Source organism: Lepus europaeus, chromosome 14 (genome assembly GCF_033115175.1).
Source record: "Lepus europaeus isolate LE1 chromosome 14, mLepTim1.pri, whole genome shotgun sequence".
NCBI lineage: Eukaryota > Metazoa > Chordata > Mammalia > Lagomorpha > Leporidae > Lepus > Lepus europaeus.
Window position 1 is genome coordinate 55,202,114 of NC_084840.1, and position 26,150 is coordinate 55,228,263.

Consider the following 26,150-nt stretch of genomic DNA (forward strand, 5'->3'; position numbering starts at 1 on the left):
GTAGCTCAGAACGTCTACCCACGCTCTCGCTTGCACCATGTACCGAACACTCCGGGTCTTCGCGCGGCCGGGCCGCCTTGCGCGAGCTCCAGCCTCCGCCCCGGCTCCGGGCTTGAGTGGCGCTGCCGTCCTCCCAGTCTGGCTTCCGAACGCCGCTCGAATGGTGAGCGCAGGCCGCCTGTCCCCCAGCCTCCCTGCAGTGACCTTCAGCCCGCCTGCCTACCGTCCTGGGCCCCCGCGGGCTGACGGGAGGGATTCCCCGGGGCACTGGGCCCGGCACCCGCGCTGGCGGAGCGGGCCTGTAGGCCCTTTGCGTCGCCTCCAGCGCTTGCGAGGACTTTCTGTCTCCCGGGAGCGCGTGGGGAGCTGGTGGTGTGGGTCTTGCTGGGTCTGCTCCTGGCCCTTCCCCGGGTGCCCCGCGGCCGGGCCGTGGCCAGGACATTCGGCAGATGCCCCGCCTCGAGCGCGTTCTCCGCCTGTGCCGAAGCCCCCAGCCCTCCCGGCGTGGGGCGCTGCTGTCAGGGACGGTGCGTGGTGACAGTAAGAGGAGGGGGTGAGGCAGCTTCCGTCCCCACCCCTTAACAGAGCCTGGCTGGCCAGACACTGGCCATGTGTCTTGGTGAGGCGGGCTGGTTTCAGACCCTCCCTCCGGTTGGGGTAGAGCTTGTTGGGTCTTAAAGACTTTACCAGTCCATTTGTTAGAGTGAAATGGTCTTTCCTGCAATTTTTCTAAAACCCTGAAATTCATAAACGTGAGCATGGTGCTCTTGGAGAAGATTGGAGAAGACAGTACCTAACTAGCTAAATCAGTACTTTTGATTCAGAGAGACAGCTGAGGCACTTGAAGGCCCGAGTTCCAGTTAGGACGTGAGCCCTTGTGCCCTGCAAAGTGTCACTTTTGGTTATTTTGGCTTTAAAAAGCTTTCCGTGCAAACGGACAGTGTAGTAGGAGAAGTTTACAAGTTCAGTAAGAGTTTTGCACTGTTCACTGTTGTGTACTGTGAGGTTTCAGAGTTGCGATTTCAACTCCTGCCCTGCCAGTCGAAGTGGAGACTTTGGGCAGCTTGTATTTGAGCTTCAGTTTCCCCAAGTAAAAGTGAAATACATTTCACCCACTCAGCAGGGTGGCACATTTGAAGGTACCATGTAGGGAGTGCTTGCTCTTAAGTATGCCTCTCATCAAGGTATTTAAGCTTTAAGATAATTTGATTGCTTCAATGTAGCTGAAAGTACAAAATCTGGGATGCTGTGTGTTCCTGAAATTCATCATGGTAATTTTAGTGCATTTTAGAACGTTTAAAGAAATGTTTAGGGGCCTGCGCTGTGGCGTGGCGGGTAAAGCCCCCATCTGTAGTGCTGGCATCCCATATGCGTGCCTGTTCGAGACCTGGCTGCTCCACTTCCAGTCCAGCTCTCTGCTGTGGCCTGGGAAGGCAGTAGAAGATGGCCCGGGAAGGCAGTAGAAGATGGCCCAAGTGCCTGGGCTCCTACACCCACGTGGGAGACCCGGAAGTAGCTCCTGGCTTCGGATCAGCATAGCTCCAGCCCTTGCTGCCATTTGGGGAGGGGAGTGAACCAGCTGGTGGTTAAATGTGCAAGTCACACAGGTATTTACAATTACATACTTGTGTTACACTGTAATAAATTCTACAGAGAATAAATGTGTTGAGAGTGAGACAATTTAATAGGGAGACCAGCTCTATGCCTTGGATACTTGTTGAATAGGGAGGCTCTTCATTTTTAAAAGTCACTCTTTTTTGGCCGGCGCCGCGGCTCACTAGGCTAATCTTCCGCCTGGGGCCCCGGCACACCAGGTTCTAGTCCCGGTCGTGGCACCAGATTCTGTCCCGGTTGCCCCTCTTCCAATCCAGCTCTCTGCTGTGGCCCGGGAAGGCAGTGGAGGATGGCCCAAGTGCTTGGGCACTGCACCAGCATGGGAGACGGGGAGGAAGCACCTGGCTCCTGGCTCCGGATCAGCGCGGTGTGCCGGCTGCAGCTGCCATTTTGGGGGGTGAACCAACGGCAAAAGGAAGACCTTTCTCTCTGTTTCTCTCTCTCTCTTACTGTCCACTCTGCCTGCCTCCCCCCTCCCCCCAAAAAAAGTCACTCTTTTGGCCAGCAGCACAGCTCACTAGGCTAATCCTCCGCCTGCAGCACCTGCACACTGGGTTCTAGTCCTGGTCGGGGTGCCAGATTCTGTCCCGGTTGCTCCTCTTCCAGTCCAGCTCTCTGCTGTGGCCTGGGAGTGCGGTGGAGGATGGCCCAAGTGCTTGGGGGACCATGGGGGACCAGGAGAAGCACCTGGCTCCTGCCTTCGGATCAGCGCGGTGTGCCAGCCATGGTGGCCATTGGAGGGTGAACCAACGGCAAAGGAAGACCTTTCTCTCTCTCTCTCTCACTGTCCACTCTGCCTGTCAAAAAAAAAAAAAAAAAAAAAGAGTCACTCTCTTAATTCCTTAGTGATTTTCAGAATAGCTATAAAGTCTGGAAAAGTAGATAATATTTTGTTTTACATTGCAGTGTAGCATCCATAAACCGTTATTATATATTTGTCTGTTTTGACACTTGGTGATCACCTTGTTTTAGTAGCAGAAAGATTTTTTCAGAAGACTGAAAACCCAAAGCACAATGAAATCAGATGTTGAATTTTTGTCTCTCTTGTTTAAAGATTTATTTATTTATTTGAAAGAGTTAAACAGAGACAGGGAGAGAGAGATTGATCTTCCATGCGCTAGTTTACTCCTCAAGTGCCCACAATGGCCAGGGCTGAGCCAGGCTGAAGCCTGGAGCCAGGAGCTTCATCTGAGTCTCCCACAAGAGTGGCGGAAGCCCAAACACTTAAACCATCTTCCACTGCTTTTCCCACACCATAACTAGTGATTAGGATTGGAGATGGAACAACCAGGACACAAACAGGCGCCCATATGGGATGCTGGTATCCCAGGTAGTGGCTTTACCTGCTAGGCCACAATGCCAGCCCCTCCAGTTTTCTTAATGAAGTATTTCCTAAGTGGAATGTCATGTCCTGTTATTCCCTTCTGATTCTCTTTCCATCTTTTAAAATAACATTGTATTTCAGATCATCAAAGCACAGTTAGAGTTCTCGTATTCCATGAAACAGTTCATATTTCTATGCTGGTATTATACCAGAGTTGGGGGACACACTTTACCTTCCTGTAATGTACGGGCAGCCCCTAGCCTTAGGTCTGTTGGGTACAGCTTTACAGAGTGTGTTACAGCATTGCTTTCATTTCTGCCCCATATATGTGTGCAACCTGTATATTTCCTGGGGTCACATAAACAGATAAGAACTTTTTAGAATAGTTTATTAACTAAGCTGCCACAAGCAACATTTGTTGTTGCAAACTTTGCAGTTTTTTTAATTACTGTAAAGATGAAGTATATTTTTAAAGTGTTTGCTGAGATTACCATGTCTGCCAAGATTGACATCTATACTTTCTTAATAATTGATCCTGTCAAAATCCTAGGATTTCATTGAGACTTATTTCTTGATTTGGAATTAAAGTTAAGTTTTAAACTGAAGAATGTAACTAAAACTTATTTATGTAGATCTTTCAAAGTATTTTGAATGGATTTAAATTTTATCATAGCAATCTTAATTTGGAAGATAAAGTTAGTGCTGTTTTATGATGAAAATTTAATAATTTTGAACATAAAACATGATGTAAATTGAAGAAATCAAATCTCATTTCACAAACCACTGATAAAAACTAGCCTCCTTTCTGGCATCTTGATGATGCCTCTTAATGATGGAGAGAAAGAAGAACCTAGTATTCTTGGCACCATTGCTGTCATTGCAAATGTTATCTGTCCAAGATACAGTTTAACATACAAGCATATTTACTTAGGATATTCAAAACGAAGGTTGCAATGCAAGATGTTTTTATTTGTGCACTAGGGATGTGAAATCTCACCTGCTTTTGGTTTACAGAGTAGCAGGCACGTTGCTGTACAGTGGTGTCAGTGTAGCCAAATTCCATTAGAGAAAAATCTATGGCTATACGTCTTCAGCTCCTTTATTTTGCAAGATAGGAGTACAGCTGAAGGGTTTCATGCAAGCTGTTCTGGAATTACTGCATCAATTTCTTAGCTTATGGGGATGGTGATAGAAAAGTGATTCCAAGCCACTCTTGGAATCTGACAGGGTGAGATTTGAGTGTAGGCCTTCTCCCTTGTTCTCTGATTCACTGAGGTTTTTGTTTTGTTTTGTTTTGTTTTTTTCCATCTTTCTGAACCTCAGTGCCTCCTTTAAAGTGGGGATGGTAGTAATCAAATCGGCAAGGGTGTTTGTGAAAGTCAAATAAGGTAATGGGTGACACGTTTGCTGTGTGGCACTGTAAATGCCAGGGTATGATGATTTTGTTTTAAAGATTTATTTATTTGAAAGTCAGAGTTACAAAGAGAGAGAGAGAGAGAGAGAGAGGTCTGCCATCCAATGGTTCACTCCCCAACTGGCCGCAACGACCCGAGCCACGCCGATCTGAAGCCAGGAGCCAGGAGCTTCCTTTGGGTCTCCCACATGGGTGCAGGGGCCCAAGGACTTGGGCCATCCTCCATTGCTTTCCCAGGCTACAGCAGAGGGCCGGATCAAAAGAGGAGCAGCTGGGTCTCGAACTGGCGCCCATATGGGATGCTGGTGCTTCAGGCCAGGGCATTAACCCACTGCACCACAACGCCAACTCCCCGGGTATGATTTTTTTAAAAAAGATTTATTTAGTTGTTTGAAAGGCAGAGTTACAAAGAGGCAGAGGCAGAGAGAGAGAGAGGTCTTCCATCTACTGGTTCACTCCCCAAATGGCCACAACTGCTATAAGCTGGGCCCAGCTTCTTCCAGGTCTCCCACTTGGGTACAGGGGCCCAAGGACTTGGACCATCTTCCACTGCTTTCTCAGGCCATAGCAGAGAGCTGAATCAGAAGTGGAGCAGCCAGGACTCGAACTAGCATCCACATGGGATGTTGGCACTTCAGGTGGGGGCTTTACCCCCTATGCCATAGTGCCAGCCCTGATATGATGATTTTTACTTAAGTTGCTTCTCCTTAATGGACCTCAACATGTCTGTGTATCTTTAGACACAGAATGAAAAATCTACTATTTCCACTTCTATATTTCTCTATCTAGATACAATGATATTTTTATTTTTGTAGAACTTTTAATAACAGAGTTTTGTAGTCTAATCTCAAGGAATAACTACAAATTAAATTTTCCATGTTGGTGTACTATCTACCAAAATGAAATTACTTGACTATAGATTTTTAAACTTTTTAATTACTTGATCCAGTTTATTTCATAATTAATGCAAGGTGAACATACCAAACTGAGTATCTCACTTAAGTGTCGTAAATATAAAGTATCATGCATAAATTCTGAATTTCTAGTGTTTTTTTAGTAATTTGTTTACGGTATTGTATTGAGCACTTTATTATTACTATAATTAGTGTGCTTGTTGAAATGTTCATTCTCTTTGAAAGTGACTTTTGGTCCATGGGTTCTTTGGATGGTGATTTAGCATCAAATGTAAATTCCCTAAAGTAAGTGTACAATTACACATATATCTGTGCATTTTTTGAGAAAGAATCCAGGGTTTTTCTCAGATTCTCAATCATCCTGAAAAAACTAAGAACTGACCTAACCTATCTGCCCTTGTCTACGCCTTTACTTTAATGTATAGATGAGAAAAGCTGACTTGCAGATGTGATGCAGCTACTCCATGGTGGGTTAGCTCTGCAAAGCCTGGATTGTTAGCGTTATACTATGCTGTCTCTATGAATAGTGTCTGTAGACACTATTGTTAAATATAAATATGTAGATATTTTCATTGTGTTATTCCTGGTCTGTTCTAGAAGTTCCCAGTAAAATAAACTTAACCTGCGTACATTGAATTGGCCAATTCTTAATACGAGGCATCCTTCTAAAATGGTGAAGATTACTATGTGTACTTTAAAGACTTTCTTTGTATTTATTATCTGCATAGTGTATGTATTGTAGAATCTTTAATTAATTTAACTCTTTTATTAATAGATTCATGTGGCAAATTTTCCAGGAAAGAGTTGAAGGCAGGAAGTAAAATGAGAATCAAAGTGAAATTTTTTTTCTTTGTAATCCTTTTAAGGTTTCTTTCCCCATACAGCTGTTAAGATGCTATTACCTTTGATAACTTGATTTATTTTCATGTTATAACAGTATCTAATCTTTATCTTTAGGCAAGCCAAAATTCCTTCAGGACAGAATATGATACCTTTGGGGAACTCAAGGTCCCAAATGATAAGTATTATGGTGCCCAGACTGTGAGATCTACAATGAACTTCAAGATTGGAGGTGTAACAGAACGCATGCCAGTAAGTGCTTTTGTGGAAATGTTCGCTAATTTTGGATAAATAAGTTATATTCAAATGAGTTGCTTTACCCTGTGAATCAGTATTACAGAGTTAAAATGTAGAGTTACTAGAGAACTGGCTTTATGAACAATAATATTTCTTTCATTAAAATGCCAGAGAACTTTTTGAAGTTTTAGCATGCTACTGAGCCATTGTTTTGAATATTTTAGATTTTTATTTGGTAAAACTAAATGATGATCCTTTTATTCCTCATGGATATTTACAGATTTTTTGCTAGGATTTACAGTTTGTAAACATTTTGTGGGTCGGCGCCATGGCTCAATAGGCTAATCCTCCACCTGCAGCGCCGGCACACTGGGTTCTAGTCCCGATCGGGGTGCTGGATTCTGTCCCGGTTGCCCCTCTTCCAGGCCAGCTCTCTGCTGTGGCCAGGGAGTGCAGTGGAGGATGGCCCAAGTACTTGGGCCCTGCACCACATGGGAGACCAGGAGAAGCACCTGGCTCCTGGCTTCAGATCAGCGCGGTACGCCTGCCGCAGCGCGCCAGCCGCAGCGGCCATTGGAGGGTGAACCAACGGTAAAGGAAGACCTTTCTCTCTGTCTCTCTCTCTCTCTCACTGTCCACACTGCCTGTGGGGGGAAAAAAAAATTTGTATTTCAATATTCAAATACTTTTTTTAAAAAAATTGATTTAAAACGGGTTTTTCTTTAATATTGTACCTTCTAGCCTGGGTTTAGTTTCTAGAAAAGTATACAATATACGAATACATCAAAGTACTGTTCATCATGTATAGCATGTATAGATGATAGATATTTGTTCCATGCTACATGAAAAGTTTAATGATTAGATAAACTATCTATTACATTTCATTAAATCCAAGGTGCTATCAATTAGAAATTGCACCAATAAGTACCAGTAAGAAAGAAAAAAACTGCTAGTTGAAGTTGTGACATGTCATTGATAGTAAGATGCATCTTGATTTCAGAATGTTAAAGTGTGAAAGAGTTGATGAAATCCCTTACATATCCTATTGGAGCCCAGCTGGAGTATGAGAAATAGTCAATGCAGGAATGCAGAATAGGCCAGTAATCCTAGAAGTAGCCAGGCTGCACCGGTGAGACATTGTTTACCAGTTATGTTCTATATATTGTTTACCCTAAATAATTTTAATTTCCATATTTTAACTCTTCTCTAAGCCTTCAAGACTGTATCTTGTCAAGTTTATAGAATTTTAAAACAGGTACTTGATGGGGCAGCATTGTATCATACTGGTTAAGTCACTGCCTGCGTCCCATATGGGCACTGGTTCGTGTCCTGGCTGCTTTACTTCTGATCCAGTTCCCTGCTAATGCTTCTAGTAAAGCAGTGGAAAATGGCCTACATGCTTGGACCCCTGCACCCATGTGGGAGACCCAGATGAAGCTCCTGGCTCCTGATAACCTTGGCCTTTGTGGCTATTTGGGGAGTGAATCAGTGGATGGAAGATAGATCTCTCTGTCTCTCTCTCTTTCTTTATCTCTCCTCCTCTCTAACTGCTGGTCAAATAAAACTAAATAAATAAATTCAATAGGGGCTGGCGCTGTGGCGTAGCGGGCAAGGCTGCTGCCTACAGTGCCAGCATCCTGTATGGGTGCTGGTTCAAGTCCCGGCTACTCCACTTCCGATCCAGCTCTCTGCTATGGCCTGGGAAAGCAGTAGAGGATGGCCCAAGTCCTTGGGCCCCTGCACCTACAGGGAAGACCCGGAAGAAGCTCCTGGCTCCTGGCTTTGGATTGGGTCAGCTCCAGCTGTGTGGCCATCTGGGGAATGAACCAGCGGATAGAAGACCTCTCTCTGCCTCTACTTTCTCTGTGTAACTCTGACTTTCAAATAACTAGTAAAATATTCAAAAAAATAAATAAATTCAATAAAACAGGTACCTGCATGTCTTTGAGGAAAATCTTGTCACTGCCATCAACAGTCTGCTTGGTGGTAGGGTGAACATGGTCTGATTACATGGTTGTGTGACAGAAGGTAATGACCAATCCTACAACACTGTCCTTCAGTTTGAGTCCTGAGCTTAAGGAGGTTGGCCCCAGCCTGTGTGGGTGGGGGTAGCATGCATGGCTCGTGTTTTGATTGTCCTGCTTTAGTCAGCTAGTTGTGCAGTTCTAGGGTATGTCACTGCTATTTGCATCATGTATCTGTGAGAGGCAAGCAACTAAGTTATTTTGTCACATTAGATTTCTTTTGGATCAATATCCTGAACTTTATTAAATATGAAACAGATTATAGATACTCTGAAATGAGTGGTGGGATTAAACCCAGTCCTTTGTACCTGAGGTCCAATGGACAACAAAACCTGGCTGAAGCTGGGAGCCTGGAACTCAATCCAGATTTCCTGCATGGGTGGCAGGAACCCAATTACCTGAGCCATCATCTGTTGTCTCCCAGGGTGTGCATTAGCAGAAAGCTAGAATCAGAAGCTGGAACTAGGTATGCAACTCAGGTATTCCTATGTGGGTTACGAGAGTCTTAACCAACATTTAACCATTAGGCTAAATATCTGCCCTCAATATAAACTACTAATGTGAATAATGTGAATAAATTAAGAATAATGTGACCCTTCCTTAAACTCCAGTGATACTTTTTTTTTTTTTTTTTTTTTTTAAGATTTATTTATTTCTTTGAGAGGTAGAGTTACAGACAGAGGGAGGGAGGGAGGGAAGGAGAGAGAGAGGGAGAGGTCTTCTATCCGCTGGTTCACTCCCCAAATTGCCGTAATGGCCAGAGCTGAACTGATCCTGGCCAGGAGCCAAGAGCTTCTTTCGGATCTCCCACTTTCCCCAGCCATAGCAAAAAGCTGAATTCGAAGAGGAGCAGCTAGAATACTAACTGGCACCCATATGGGATGCTGGCACTGCAGCTATCAGCTGTGAGTCTGCAGAACCATGGATTTATAAAAATTCTTTCAATTTATTGACTGTCAAGACCTCACTAACTAAAATACATTTTTGGCTTTGGGATAAAATGACACTCATTCAGAAACTGGTTATTTCAGACTAATTGACAATTAATTATACATTTTTAAAATTTTTATATGGGACTGGCATGGCATGGTGGGTTAAGCTGCCACCTGCAACACCAGCATCCAATCCAGCTCCCTGTTAATGCGCCTGGGAAACCAGCGGAAGATGGCCCAAGTATTTGGACCTCTTCCACCCGCATGGGTGAGTCAGATGAAGCTACTGGCTTTTGGCTTCAGCCTTGCCCAGTCCTGGCCATTTTGGCCATTTAGAGGGTAAACCTGCAGATAGAAAATCTCTCTATCTCTGCCTCTCCCTCCCTCCTCTTCTTCTTTCCCTCTCTTCCTCTCTCTCTCTCTCTCACTGTGCAGCTCTACCTTTCTTTCTTTGTTTCTTATCACAGTTGTGTCCTGTGTTACATTTCAGTTCCATGAGTGTTTGCTTAGTGCCTACTCTGTCCCTGGGTATGGGGATTCAGTGTTAAGCCATTGATTTAGATCTTCTGTTCCTTTCTTTTTCCAGTAGATATGAAACAACTGATTTTTTTTCTTTTCTTTCTTTTTTTTTTTTAAGATTTATTTATTTATTTGAAAGAGTTACACCCAGAAAGGAAGAGACAGAGAGAGATACCTTCCTCTACTGGTTCACTCCCCCAATGGCCACATTGGCCAAAGCTGGGCCAAGCTTAAGCCAGGAGTCAGGAGTTTCCCTCGGGTCTCCCACGTGGGTCCAGGGGTTAAGCATTTGGGCCATTTTCCACTGCTTTCCCAGGCACATTAACAGAGAGCTGGATTGGAAGTGGAGCAGCTGGGATTCCAACCAGTGCCTATATGGGATGCTGGTGTCACAGGCTGTGGTTTTACCTGTGACACCACAATGCTGGTCCCCTGCCTTTCTAATTAATTCATTAATTAACTAATTAAATGTTTTTTAAAAAATTATTTTCTTCCTCCTCCTTTTTTTCTCTCTTTGTTTTAAGGCCGAGAGACAGAGAAATAGAGACTGAGATCTTCCATGCACTGTTTAACTCCCCGAAATGCTCACCACACCAGGACTGGGCTAGGCCAGTTCCAGAGATCTGGAACTCACACTGAGTCTCCTATATGGGAGGCAGGGACCAAAGTACTTGAGCCATCATCTGCTGCCTTCCCAAGGCTGGATTAGAAGTAGAGCTAGGACTTGAACCAGGCATCTAGCTAGCGGATGTGGGTTTCCCAAGTAGTATCTTAACTGCTATGCGAAAGCAAATGTCACTCCCTCCTTTTTTCAAAGAAGACAAACAAAAATAAAAAACTGTAATAAAACATGAGATCCAGTGAGAGAAAATCATGGCTGTTGTTGAAATGTTTGAAAACCATTTATTTTTATGGCCGGCGCCGTGGCTTAACAGGCTAATCCTCCACCTTGTGGCGCCGGGTTCTAGTCCCGGTTGGGGCACCGGATTCTATCCCGGTTGCTCCTCTTCCAGGCCAGCTCTGCTATGACCCAGGAAGGCAGTGGAGGATGGCCCAAGTCCTTGGGCCCTGCACCCCATGGGAGACTGGGAGAAGCACCTGGCTTCTGGCTTCGGATTAGCACGATGTGCTGGCCGCAGCGGCCATTGGAGGGTAAACCAATGGCAAAAAAGGAAGACCTTTCTCTCTGTCTCTCTCTCTCACTATCCACTCTGCCTGTCAAAAAAAAAAAAGAAAAAAAGAAACCATTTATATTTATATGTAATGTATGAAATAGACATACTTCATGTTAAGTATATATTTATAAAAATACAATGATAATGCATTCTGACTATGTGAATATGTGTATGTATGAATAAGACATACATAGGTATGTGTGCGTGTGTATGTATGCACATACTTAAGGAGTCAGTGTGTTTGTTTTGTTCCCTAAACAGATATATGGTAGTTTTGATTCTTGGTTCATTATATAATTATTTTCATTCTTTCTCTGTATCCTAAACATTTTAGGGTCATAGTGTTGGCAAGTCACAGATTTATGTACACTTTTTTCATTTGCATAAAACAGTAAACTTTCATGCTTAACTCAAATTGCAAATGTGAAATATTTTTCTGATTAATTTTAGATTCCAGTTATTAAAGCTTTTGGCATCTTGAAGCGAGCAGCTGCTGAAGTAAACCAGGATTATGGTCTTGATCCAAAGATCGCCAATGCAATAATGAAGGCAGCAGATGAGGTAGGGGGTGATAAGTGTGTATACTTAATAGCTTCAGACCTACGCCATCAGCCAAATGCTGATAACCCTGGCAGGATGGAAGGGGGTGTATGAATTCTTGAGTTAATGAATTTCAAAACCTTCTCATATACTTTAAATCATTTCTATATTACTTATACCTCATGCAATGGAAATGTTATATAAATAATTGTTATATTCTATTGTTTTGGGAATAGTGATAAGGAAAAACTTCTGTACAAATTCAGTACAGACATATTTTTGTTTCCCAAACATTTTTGATTCATGGTTTGTTGAGTTCACATTACAGGACCCAAAGATACAGAGTCTGACTATATGTACACACACATAGACACACACACACAGGGTGGAGACTGCAAGGAGATGGCAAGATACCAGCAGTCATTATTTCAGAGGGGTAGGTCTTTAAAGACTTCTATGCATTTCTCAGTTCTAAAAATTTCCTACACTGGTCACCTTCTTTTTATAGAACTAGGTAAGTTTTATTTTAAGGTGAACCAGTTGTTCACCTGCTCAGGGTAATAGACTTCTCAAGTACATTCTGTTTTTGTAAGCTGAAATCATTCCAGGAGATGAAGTTAAGCATCCTATCTTTCAAAGAGCTAAAAATCCAAAAACTAACACATAAGCTGAGAGTATTAAAAACATGACAAAAATAGGGGCAAATCTGGGTAGTGCTTGTTTCTACATTTGGCAGTTGCCACTCATTGGACATCTGTGCAATGAAGTAGCTATTAGTGAGCTCACATTTTCAAGTTGCTGGTTCATTTTCATGCTGACTCTGGTGGTAACATCTGTTGGATATCCTTGCTGAGCAGCAACAATGCATGTATCTAAAGACAACATATTGGCCAGGCCTGACAGTTGGCCCCCTGTTAGAGGAGGCAGCTGGAGAAAAAGAAGAAATATGACTTGGATTCACTTTTCATTTGAAACCAGTGAATCATCATACCATCTATAAAGGATAATACTACACTTTTTAAAGTGTCAGTGGTTAGAACATGTGAAGCTACAGGACTTAGAACCATGGGTCAACTGCTTTTAAACTCTATGGTACCAGGAGATGTCATTTAGTATATGAAAACAATGAGCATTTTAAAAATAGTTCTGTACTAAAGTTTACTTAAGTATGGTAGACAAAAAGAGCAAAATGAATGTTGAATATTTTATTTTAAAAATACTAATTTTAAACTTTTTTTCTTGTAGGTAGCTGAAGGTAAATTAAATGATCATTTTCCTCTCGTGATATGGCAGACTGGATCAGGAACCCAGACAAATATGAATGTAAATGAAGTCATTAGCAACAGAGCAATTGAGATGTTGGGAGGTGAACTTGGCAGTAAGAAACCTGTGCATCCCAATGATCATGTTAATAAAAGCCAGGTCAGTATATGTTCTCTTTTTTTGCCATAAATTGAAAAGCATACCTGAGATTTTTCTTAGATTTAGCAGAGTAGACTTCTTACGTTTCTTATTTATACTAAGAATCTTGGCTGTACGTCTCAAACTTTATAAAAATCACATTTATGACATTTGCCTTCAATATATTTGTGTATCTTTGTTGTTTGTTTTTCTTAAAACTTTAAAAATTTCTTAAAGAAGTGTTTATAAAATACCATGTATAGTACATAATTATATGTTACTGCCATCTTCAGATGCAGTTAGTAACTATACTTTCATGTTTTGCATTTATTAGGTAGAGATAATATATATTATATATAATGTATAAGCATACAGTATAATAAATCAGTATGTTTTGTATTGGAAATCAGATTGATTCTTGTTTGATCTTAAGTGACCTATGACTTGTCACACATGAATCTGAGTATTGCATATGCTGAGGTTTGAATAGTCATTCAGTGAATTTTTTAATTGAGACATTCAAATTTGTTTCCTATTGCATCTGATTTAACATTTTATATTTCTTTTGAAACATTTTCCACAGAGTTCAAATGATACTTTCCCCACAGCAATGCACATTGCTGCTGCAATAGAAGTTCATGAAGTACTCTTACCAGGACTCCAAAAGTTACATGATGCTCTGGAAGCAAAATCCAAAGAGTTTGCTCAGATCATCAAAATTGGAAGAACTCATACTCAGGATGCTGTTCCACTTACTCTTGGTCAGGTGTGAAATTTTTATTTTATTTAATTTAGGGATTGGTATGAATAGCCAGTGTATCACCCTCAAAATTGCACTGGTTTGGGACTGGTGTTGTGGTGCAGTGTGTTAAGTCACTATTTGAAATGCCAGCATCCCATATTGGAATGTTGGTTTGAATCCTAGCTGCCCTGCTTCCCATCCAGTTTCCTGTTAAGCACCTGGGGTGGTAGCAGATGCTGGCCCAAGTACTTTGCCACCTGCTGCCCAAGGGGGAGATGAGGATGGAGGTCCCTGGCTTCTGGCTTTAGCCTGGCCCAGACCTGGCTACTGCAGCCATTTGAGCAGTGAACCAGCGGATGGAAGACCTCTTTCTCTCTCTTGGTCTTTCCTTCTCTGTGTCAGTTTGCCTTTCAAATAATAAATAAATAAATATTCTAAAAAATTGCGCTTTTTTAAAAGGCCGAGTTTATATCACTTAAGTTCAGTGAGAGAGATTGTTCTGTATTAACAGTAGTTTTTATTAACATGAACTTAGTATAAGAGTGGAATATGCTGGCTATCAGCCAGGCTCATAGTCAGACTGCGTGGGTTTAAATTTTAACTTTGCGGTGTGCAAGCTGTGGGACCTTGGTGTGGCACATATTGAAAACCATTTTGCTAAAGTTCATTTGGGGCCCAACTCAGCCTTATATGTAAAATCATCATTTTGCCTAATTTTCCTGTTTGATTTTATCAGAAGCATTTATAATTTTATTGAAGTTATCTTTTGAGTTTGTGCATTTTTCTCCAATTAAAATATATTCCATAAGTTAATCCAGGTGAGGGGTGGGTGGGTATGTGTGTGTGTGTGTGTGTGTGTGTGATGTTATGTTGGATGAATCAGGTCTGCTTTTGAAATGTTTTCTTTGGGGCATTATGAAATCCCTAATGCTAATCAAAAGTGTGTTTTCAAACAGGAAAAAAAAAAGATTTAGTGTAATCATATATCTTGGCTTGCCTAGTTAAGTCACAGTTTTTGCCTTTTGTTTCTGCGTAATTATGAATAAGACCCTTGGTATGTTCAAGGCATGATAAATTCTATAGTTGCTTTATTTAAAGTGTGCCATCACTGGGGAACCTATGTGACATTGGTACTAAAATTAAAAAAGTTGTAGTAGCTATAATCTTATTCCTCTGTCACCTTCTGTGCTGTTCAGTGAGTCACCGTCTGAAGTTTCTGTAGAATGTCCTCGTGTTTCCTATCAGTTTTTTTTTTTTTTTTTTTAAGATTTATTTATTTATTTGAAAGAGTTACAAAGAGAGAGAAGGAGATGTCTACGGCCATACCACCCTGAACGCGCCCGATCTCGCCTGATCTCGGAAGCTAAGCAGGGTCGGGCCTGGTTAGTACTTGGATGGGAGAGAGAAGGAGAGACAGAAAAAGATCTTCCATTCCCTGGTTCACTCCCCAAATGGCTACAATGGCCAGGGATGTGCCAAGAGCTTCTCTGGGTCTCCCATGTAAGTGCAGGGGCCAAGGACTTGTTCCCAGCTCATTAGAAGGGAGCTGAATTGGAAGTGGAGCAACCAGGACTTGAATTGGCGCCTATACCAGCGCTGCAGCCTGCAGCTTAACACGCTGCACCACAGCACCAGTCCCTCCTGTCAGGTTTTTAAACCAAAATTATATGGAGAGTATTTCTGTGCTTCCATTTTTCTTGGGAGAGGGTTCAGTAGTTTTTCTTCTTCAAAGTAGTTTGAGCACACCAGAAAGTAACAAAGCACTTTGGATTATTTAGTAGAATGCCAGGAAACCAATAATTTAATGTAGTGAAGGCATTCTTTTCTAAAGTTTGTTTCTTGTGCAGTTTTTCTTTGCTTTCTATTAAAAGATGGGATTGAAACAGGCAGCATGTTATCAGAGGCATTGTGTTACATTAAAGGTTTATAAATCTTTATCCTTCCCTATATTTTGTTCATCATATGAACTGAAATAGTACAAATACCACTTGAGTAGCTTATAATTTAGTATTCTGAAATACATTTGTAAAACTTCTTTTTAGTGCAGTTAATAAGCCATGAAGAAATATTTTCTTATCTTAAATTTTATTCTCTTTTCAGGAATTCAGTGGTTATGTTCAACAAGTGAAATATGCAATGGCGAGAATAAAAGCTGCCATGCCAAGAATCTATGAGCTCGCAGCTGGAGGCACTGCTGTTGGAACTGGCTTAAATACTAGAATTGGCTTTGCAGAAAAGGTTGCTGCGAAGGTGGCTACCCTCACAGGTTAGTGATAACATGAATTACTAGTCATTTTCATTATACTAGTCTATATATTTTCTTGATGTTTCTGCCTTGAATTCTTGTAAATTTAAATTCAGAAATAGTACTCTGCCATAAATCATGTGTTTTTTTGTTTATTTCAGAAGTTGTTAATCTTTTACTTTTTTTTTTTTTTTTTTTTTTTGGACAGGCAGATTTAGACAGTGAGAGAGAGAGAGAGATAAAGGTCTTCCCTTTCCGTTGGTTCACCCCCCAAATGGGCACTACCGCCGGCGCGCTGTGCCGATCCGAAGCCAGGAGCCAGGTGCTTCCTCCTGGTCTCCCATGCTGGTGCAGGGCCCAAACACTTGGGCCATCCTCCACTGCCTTCCGGGGCCACAGCAGAGAGCTGGACTGGAAGAGGAGCAACCAGGACAGAATCTGGCGCCCCAACCGGGACTAGAGCCCGGGGTGCTGGCGCCACAGGCGGGGGATTAGCCAAGTGAGCCGCAGCGCCGGCCAATTCTTTTACTTTTTAAAAGTTCTCCATGTATGATTTCAGACAGCATGCAATTAAAATCTAACAGTGTTAGTTTTGTTTACTATCTGATAGTATTCAAAACTTTATGTTTTGAAGTAAAACTTTCAAAGTAGACAGAAACAACTTTAATAAGTCATTTGAATGGTAAATATGTTGTAGACAGAGACCTAATTTCTTTTTTCTCCTGTGTTATACCGTATTATTTGTTTGACTTATTGACCTATTTGAATCTTGTCTGTCTTTTAGAAGAGGGAGTATTATACTCTGGATAATGATAACTTATTAGAGCCAAGTTGTCATTTCTAAAAAACTCTTAAGGAGTAAATGTTACCAGAGGGTGAAGGTGGTGATAATTATACATTACACATTATAACTTCCCAGCTCATTTATGTTTTAATCAACATTTAACAGAAAAAAACTGTATTCTTAGGGTTTAAAATAGTTAGGTTTTTAAATTTTGAACATGGGAGAGATTGAACATTGAACTCATGTTAGCTCCTTATTCTCAGGGGATCTTGTTGACTCCTGACTAAAGGTGAGAATGAAACCAGGTAAAGTGGGCAAAAAAATTTTTTTAAAAATGTGCAAGGAAGGGAGGATGGAATAAAGCAGGATGAGTGCTGCCTACTTCTCACCTTTTCTCAATCATAGTTAGGCATCATACACATGTGTTTGCAATAAGATCATGTTGTTTCTTTCAATATATTTACTGGGAATTTCATCCTTTTAAAATGTGTGAGTGCCAGATTCTTTCTGCTCTTTCAGGACTGCTTAAAAAAACTGTAGACAGAGCTTGAGTCTTGAAGTAAGCAGCTTTTTGTTTTTTTGTTTTGTTTTTTAATAAAATTGCTGTTCTGCTCTTGCTTTTCATATATTGGGACTTTCTGTTTGACTTGCTGATTGTAGAAAAATGTTTAATTTTACCCTTTCATCCACATAGGCTATTTTTTTTCTTTTGTTCAGGCCTGCCTTTTGTCACTGCTCCAAATAAATTTGAAGCTCTGGCTGCTCATGATGCTCTGGTTGAGCTCAGTGGAGCCATGAACACGACTGCTTGCAGTCTGATGAAGATAGCAAATGATGTTCGTTTTCTGGGTTCTGGCCCTCGGTCAGGCCTAGGAGAATTGATCTTGCCTGAAAATGAACCGGGAAGCAGTATCATGCCAGGTAATCACACAGCTAGTAAATGCTGGAGCTGGAACTTTACTAGTTCCCAGGCATTCTTAGCTACAGAATGTGTCACTTTTGGTTTAATGATATACCAAAGCTGGATGTGGACATGTGAGGCACACATGTTTCAAAAGGTCTGTGTAAGCCATCTTTTACTAGGACTTCAGGGAACATCACCTAATAAGAGGAGAGAAAAAGAATCTGAGTTGGCAGCGTATTTTTTGATTCCCACATGAGAAAATGTGTGGTAGTACCCTTTCACATTCCAAAACCTAGAGAATTCTGGAACAGGCTATTAAAGTGGTCAGCATGGGTTGAACAGAAACGAGTTGTATCACACTCCTCTTGTTTGACTTCTAGCACTGATTTAGGAACCTGTTGGACAAGGGAAGTGACACAGACAGGGGTGTCTAGTTGGATTTCATAAGTCATTTGGTAGATTCATAGGATACTCATTGATTTCCGTGGGGAAGTGTGGGCAGTGCTGACAGATGAATGTAGCTGGGTGAATAGAGATGTTTAAGGAGTGACTAATGAGTGACTTCAGTCTGGAGGAAAGTTTGGGTAGCAAGCTGGAGGGCTCTGACTCTTCCACTTGACTGGTGAAAGGAGAGAATATGTGTTTATCATATTAGCTGATAACAAAGATAGCAATATGTTAGGTGGCAAGAAAGATTCAAAGTACACTGGACTAAGCCTGACAATATAACTTATATTGAGAAAGAAGAGCCTGACTGTACATTCTTTTAAATCTGTACCTGTATAGAATGAGAAAAGATCTAGTTTTAAAGTACTTCATGTTGAAAAATGATGTGTTTAGTAAATTGGGAGTCACAGATAAAGGAATCTTCCCGATGTCTTGTGCTAGTCAGAGGAATCTGAAATATTGGTTCAAACTTAACTTATTAGGGGTTGCCACAGTGGTAGAGTTCCAGAGACTCCTGTGATGGATAGGAAAATTACAGCATAAGGAGAGGCTTCCAAGGGCTAGTGAAAGGTCTCTTTAATAAATGCTCCCATAGTGGCTTGCACTTCACAGTATTTCCCCCTACCCATTGAAATTGCCAGGTCTCCCTGTCTAGCCTCCAAGTTCTGCAAAGGCGGAGCCTGCTGCTTTTCTGGTTTACCATGGTACATTCAGTACCCGATGCCAGAAGTATTTATAGAATAAATGAAAGTCATGGAAGTGGAGGATTGCATTTAATGTGGAGTTGTGGCTACTCATTAGACATTGAATGAGTCATACCTTGCAGCTATCCTTCCCCCTTTGGTTGGTTTGTTTTACTAAACAGCACTGATGGTTGGGCCTTGCTTTATTGTCTTTATTGAATAAAATTAGATTTCCTTCTTTTCCTAATTATTTGTATAAAACCCAATCTTAACTGATAACCTGAAACTGTGGGCATATATGATTGGATTCTGTCACTGGTGATTTTCTTGAAGGCAAGGTGAACCCTACTCAGTGTGAAGCAATGACCATGGTTGCAGCCCAGGTCATGGGGAATCATGTTGCTGTTACAGTTGGAGGCAGCAATGGACATTTTGAGCTGAATGTTTTCAAGCCCATGATGGTAAGCTTTAATTTGTTTTTTTTTTTTAATGTTTTTGATTGAAGGCTATCTGTCTTGGTTCTTATCTTCCATAAATGTTTCTGGAGATTCCATATCAGGTAGCTGGATGACATAATTAGCAATTGGAAATGAAGCACTTATTAATGTTAGAAGAATAACCCTAGATATTAGGAAATAGATGACTTTTAGTGCAAATGATTTGATGGCTTTTTTTTAATAAAAAGAAAAATTTTGTAGGTAGATTTGTCCCTTACACTGGGGATACTGGTGGCTAGAAATAAGTTCAAATCTCCTCAGTTCAAGGAAAAAATAAGCCTCCCCATCAACACTGTCTTCTTCTTATTCTGTTGCTTTTTTCTTTCTTCAAATTCAGTCTTCTTGAGAAAGTAGCCCCTATTCACTTTCATTTATACCATATTGAATTGTCTCTCATTCCCTATTTGACCACTTCAATTCAGTAGATGTCTCGTAGTTCTTCTTTAATATCTCATGTGGTCTGTCTCCTTTAAACATTCTTCATCTTTGGTTTCTATAAACTTATCCCAAATTCTCTTCCTGTCCTCTCTCAGACTTTTCTTTCACTGGTTTTACTTCCACACATCTTGAAAACATTGTTGTCCACTAAAACTCTTCTCTCTCTTTCATCTTTACAAACACAGAACAAACTGACATCATCTTTGATCCAGAGTATTCTCAGATAATACAGCTGTCATCGTTGTTTAGAATCCTTCATTTATGTAAAGTGTTACCGCTAAAAATATTTTAGAGGTGTACTTCCTATTGGTGTCTCGTATAAAGTCTAACTTTAACTTGATAAGAATGTGCAAGTGAAAAATACTAAGTATACACATTCAGTGCATTCATTAGATACTTACTGCTTACTGCTCTGCATCAAGCATTATGCTGGGCACTAGTGCGAGAACAGTAAGCATGACAGATTTTTTTTGACAGATAGAGTTAGACAGTGAGAAAGAAAGAGAGACAGAGAGAAAGGTCTTCCCTCCGTTGGTTCACCCCCGAAATGGCCACTATGGCTAGCACTGCGCCGATTTGAAGCAAGGAGCCAGGTTCTTCCTCCTGGTCTCCCATGCAGGTGCAGGAGCCCAAGGGCCTGGGCTATCCTCCACTGCACTCCTGGGCCACAGCAGAGAGCTGGACTGGAAGAGGAGCAACCGGGACTAGAACCCGGCACGCATATGGGATGCCAGCCCTGCAGGCGGAGGATTAATCAAGTGAGCCATGGCACCAGCCCCAGCATGACAGATTTTTATCTTTATTTCCCTCAGGGAAGGTTTGTTCTAGTGTAAATAAAAAGACATGCCAAAGCAGAATTCAGACCTGTGAACTTTTCCTTCTGGATATTCTAAGCAATACAAACTGCCTGGCACACCTGTGTAGAATGCATGCCTTTTTAATCTTTTTTTAAATTTCTTTTTCATCTTTAATAGAAAATAAGCCAAGATAATTAACATTTGCCTTATAATATAGTCATTAGTCTCAAACCTTACAGTTCTGTATCTTCAGTTAGATTCTGTTGTTTTCAGACCCTGTGGTTTTAGATCAGAAGATGTAGGATGTGGGTATATCTTTTTTTTTTTTTTAGAAGATATATTTATTTATTTGAGAGAGTTACATAGAGGTAGAGAAAGAGGAGAAAGAGAAGTCCTGCTGGATCACTCCCCAAATGGTCGCAACTGCTGGAGCTGTGCCAATACAAAGGCAGGAGCCAGGAGCTTCTTCTGGGTTTCCCATGCAGGTGCAGGGGTCCAAGGCCTTGGGCCATCTCCCACTGCTTTTCCAGGCCATAGCAAAGAGCTGGATTGGAAGTGGAGCAGCCAGGACTCGAACTGGCACCCATATGGGATGCTGGCACTGCAGGTGGCGGCTTGACCCACTATGCCAAGGTGCTGGCCCCAGGGTGCGGGTATATCTTAATGTTTATTGCAGATGTTACCAAAAAGAAACAAATGATAAAACAAAATAATTAATTTTATACCTCCTTTAAGCACTTTGTGAAATGTTGCCTTGGTGAGACTATAGAATGTTTATTTTGTTAAGCGTTAAGAACCTGGTGATCTGTAAGAACTGGGAAACCCTGACTTTACTGATTGCCTCTGAGTCATGTACTACCCCATATAACCCCTGCATCTCTGCTCTTCTTCCTGCATGCAAGGTTCTTTTCCATTTTGGCTGTCTAAGTCCTCGCCACCAAGTTAGACTTCACCGGTTTCTACAGCTAGAAATAATTTCTCTCTATGGTCTCTAACACTTCCTGTCTCTATTTTAAATATTAAATGGACTATTTTGTATTTTTTTTTTGAATTTTTGGCTTATTTAGTTAGAAAAGACAATCTTATACATAAATATAATAAAAACAATAACTAAACAATCACAAATGTCTCTACAAAAAAATAAATATCATGGAAATTAAGCATACATATAAAACGTCATCATTAACTATTCTACATCTCCTGCACTTTTATACCCTGCTCCCCCCAACAAGAAAACAGTGTCACATGCTCAAACGTTTGAAGTCCTGCAGTGTAGTGACCTTCTGCTGTTACTGCTACATGCTAAGCATAAGGTTCTCATTGTGTATTCTATATCTAAATAAAAATAGCCAGGAAGCGCATTTCAGTAATCCAAATTCTGCTTCAGCTGTGATCTCATCTGTGACTGCCATGATGTAACAGCAGAAAGCTACCACTCAATGCAAATCTAGTAAGTGTAGATACTTATTTAATACTTGTACTTTAAGATAGATGCTGGTATAGTTAAATATTCTATTAACTTTCACTGAAGTTGGGAAGTAATCACACAATATTAATTCTAAAGAGAGAACTACTCCTAGGAGATACTTCACAAAACAAAATTCAAAGGAAATAAAACGTAAGGCTAGTCATTCACATTTTAGAGCAATTCAAGTTCTACAGTCATTAGACATAAACACCTATAATAAAGGGAACACTAAGAAAATTCTAGGTTTACTCCTAAGCTCAAATCATAATGTTTTGTTACACCATTTAAAATTGTTCTTACCCAATCCAATAGTCCTCATCTTGATCATAAGAGCGAGAGAGCAGGGAGAGAAGAGGGGACAAGACAGCTTTGGAGCATTTTCTGTGACAATGCCTCAGCACTTTTACAGAAAGACTTCATTCAGGTCCGTAGCTGAGAGGCCACATGCTGGTATCCAGCACTTCACACACCCAATATGAGAATGCCTGGGGAAGCTGGTCTCTCATGGACCATGAAGTTGAGGGAAGAGGGACAGGAAAAATGTGTAGAACCCTGCTGAAGGTCAGTGGAGCAGAACCCTATGTGTTTGTGATGGAAATGCTCTAACAACTGCAATATCCAAGTTTCACTATTGACAAGGAAATTAAAATACTTAAAAGACTCACAGTACACTTATTTTTCTGCTTAAAAAATAGCCAAACATGTGAGACCTTCATGGTAGCACTAATATAGTATAGATTTTAATTATATGCTTACAGGCCTGAATCCTAACAATTATGCTTTAATTTCAGGTTAATATAACCTAAACAATACTGTCCTACAAATTAAGGGCAAGCCCTAGTGAATTGACTATCTTGCATTTTATTGTTTGTATCTGTGACTTTACCTTTTTTAGATTTCTTTACCCTCCAATGTTATAATTTCCTTTACATTTGTTTTACTGGACATAGTGCCTTACAATTTAAAACGATGTTGGGTGTTTATTGAATTATGTATTCACTGTGAACCAGCAAATAACACATGTTATTCATTAAAAAAAAAATACTGACCTTGACATTTTTTTTTTCTCTCTCTCTCTCTTTCCTTCTTTCAAAGATTAAAAATGTGTTGCACTCAGCCAGACTGCTAGGGGATGCTTCAGTTTCCTTCACAGAAAACTGTGTCCTGGGGATCCAGGCTAACACAGAAAGGATCAATAAGCTAATGAATGAGTCTTTAATGTTGGTGACAGCTCTCAATCCACATATAGGTAAGAGTTTAAGGAATAATAATATTATCTTGACTAAAAATTAAAAATCTAGAAAAATTTAAAGATAATATTGAATTAATGTGCTATAGCAAATTCCTCTTGGAAGTTGTTCCCATAAACTCTCTCCACATCTTTGAAATTGTGTGTTGAGAGATACTATTTTATTATAAAGGTATCTTTTATGGTATCATAGTTCTTTCAAAAGCTTAATCCATTATGCTTCATTTTATTGAAACGAAGTATTCAGAAGTACTGGGTCAAACTGACTTTAATCTTAATGGAATTCAGACGCTGAATCTTCTCTGGAGACACTTGGGGAGTGTTAAGGTTATTTATAGGACCCTCTGTTGGCAGTGTCACTAGGTGGCACCGGCTGATTAGCAACATGGAATGAATTCATTTTCTACCTTCTAGATGCCCTGTAGGGCTTTGATTTTGTTGTTTCATTCACCTCAGAAATGAAAATTTACCAATTAAAATAAAATGTTATATATTCACTGTTTATAGAGAAAAGGAGGAAAATGCAAACATTTGGTCTCAAACCATGCTTGTATATTGCAAATCTTCCCAGAATTGGAAGTATTTGATTATATAGAATCAAACATATTGACTTGAATTATAGTCTGACTATAGTGATCCCTATTAAATATGCTATTTTGACTTTTGTAGGTTTTGAGACATTGCATTATATTGTAATATGTGAAAATTCCTCCTACTTTTTGCTGAACTGAGGTTAACTTATTCTTTGGTTCTCTATTTTAGAACAAGTTATGATGCAGTCATTTGGCATGATATGGTTACTGCTTTAAAATGTCCTTGCTGTCATAATCCTGGGCTTTCAAGACAAATTTTATATTCTTGGGTTCATATCAAGTTTTAATTTGAGTTTTTGAAAGTTAGAGCTCATTTCACTGCTTTAGTAGTTCTGAGCCCAACATGGTATGTGTTCTTTGGTGTAGTATTGAGATTGGTAATGATGTATGTATGCATATACATATCTGTATGTGTCTGTGTGTGTGTGTGTGTAGGTTTTATTTATTTGAGAGGCAAAGAAACAAAGAGAAAGCTCCTTCTTATCTGTTGGTTCACTCCCCAACTGCCTGCAACAGCTGGGGCTGAGCCAGGTCCAAGCTGAGAGGCAGAAATAATCCAGGTCTACCGTGCGGGTGGCAGGGACCCAAGCACATGAACCATCACCTTCTGCCTCCTAGGGTGCTCATTAACAGGAAATTGGAATTGAGAAGCAGAGCCAGGACTTAAACCTAGGCACTGTAATATGAGATGTGGGCATCTCAAGCTGCATGTTAACCACTAGGTCAAACACCAACTTTTTTTTTTAAAAGTAAGTCCTTTTTATTTTTTAAATTTATTTATTAGAAAGATAGAGTTACAGAAAGAGAAAGAGAGAGGAAAAGACACAGAAAGAGGTTTTCCAACTGCTGCTTCATTCCCCAAAAGGCCACAAGAGCCCAGATCCAGGAGCTCCCTCCAGGTCTCTCACATACATGCAGGGACCCAAGCACTTGAACCATCTTCCACTGCTTCCCCAGGTGCATTAGCAGGGAACTGGATCAGAAGTGGAGCAGCCGGGACTCGAACCTGCCCCCATATGGGATGTTGGCATTGCAGGCAGCAGCTCTACCTGCTACACCACAACACCAGCCCCAGTAATGATACTTTATTTCACTTAAATGTGTTGTTTATCAACATTCAGCTGCAGATATGTAATGGGGAACCCAAAGGCTTGTGAGAAATGTTGTATCAGAATTTTTACTTCAGAATGTCTTATGAAAACTTGTGTTAAAAGCTAAATGATTGATAACCCTTTCATGGAACTAATTTCCTATGAGGAAAAAGCCTTATCAGAGGCCATGCATGGATAAGATGAGTAAACATCCTCTTACTATGCTGACTGAACATGCACCTTACAATCCTCCACACCATGGGTTCTTTATGTCCTCACTGTGTGATGGGCTGATTGTTAATAGTGACTTTTTTGGAAATTGAGAATTGAAAGTGGTGAGCATTATTGTTTAGATGTTCAAGTCCTTATTAACATAAAAGTATAGAACATTGACCACAACAGTTTAACTTGAGAATTCTTAGAGCAAATCTGATCACTACATGCCATTTATGTTTTCTACTAAGATTTCCCTATCTGTGCCCTTGGAATGTGTGGAAGAGGCTGGGAATGGAAGACATTGCAGTGGAGAGTAAAAGAGAGGAGAGAGGTTGGAAGCCACCCTGAAGGTGCCTTGCTCCTCTCCTCTCCTCTCCCCTCTCCCCTCTCCTCTCTCCCCTCTCCCCTCTCCCCTCTCCCTTCTTTCCTCTCCTCTCCTGTCCTCAAGCCCCTTCCTTTTCTCAGCTTTTGGAGCCGTTCACCTGAGTTGCCAATCATGCACTACTTTGTTTTGTGCAGGACTGGAGCTTTTAGCCCACCAATAGCTCTGTAGCAACATGTCATTATTTCTAGTTAAGTATATTGTTGGAAAAATATGTCCAAGTATATATTTTTGTATCTTAGTGCTATATTTATTTTCTCCTGTAAAAATATCTGAGTTAGTGGGCAGCTTCAACTTAGAAGTGAATGTGGTACAGAAAGTGAGGAATGTTTTTAAGAAAAGTAAGGATTTTATTTTATATAAGAAGCAATAGTTATTTAGATAACTTAAGAGGCTCATAGCATCAATATAGAGTAAACAAGAATAATTATCTTTTGCTTTAGAAAAAATGTCATTACTAATTCCTACCTTTTCTTCTATTTTCTTTAGGATATGACAAGGCAGCAAAGATTGCTAAGACAGCGCACAAAAATGGATCAACCTTGAAAGAAACTGCTATTGAACTTGGCTATCTCACAGCAGAGCAGTTTGATGAGTGGGTGAAACCTAAAGACATGCTGGGTCCGAAGTGATTTAAGTAAATTTATAGTAAAAATAAACACAGTATATAAAATTTAAAA

General features: G+C 40.6%; 1 protein-coding gene across 1 annotated transcript; it reads left to right on the top strand.

Moving 5' to 3' along the window:
• FH (fumarate hydratase) lies at window positions 1–26,150 on the top strand. Its single transcript, XM_062210667.1, has 10 exons — window positions 1–163; window positions 6,224–6,358; window positions 11,444–11,554; window positions 12,779–12,955; window positions 13,518–13,700; window positions 15,777–15,942; window positions 17,423–17,626; window positions 19,073–19,200; window positions 23,035–23,188; window positions 25,960–26,150. The coding sequence occupies exons 1-10, from the start codon at window positions 38–40 to the stop codon at window positions 26,100–26,102; spliced, it is 1,527 nt and encodes a 508-aa protein (XP_062066651.1). The 5' UTR covers window positions 1–37; the 3' UTR covers window positions 26,103–26,150.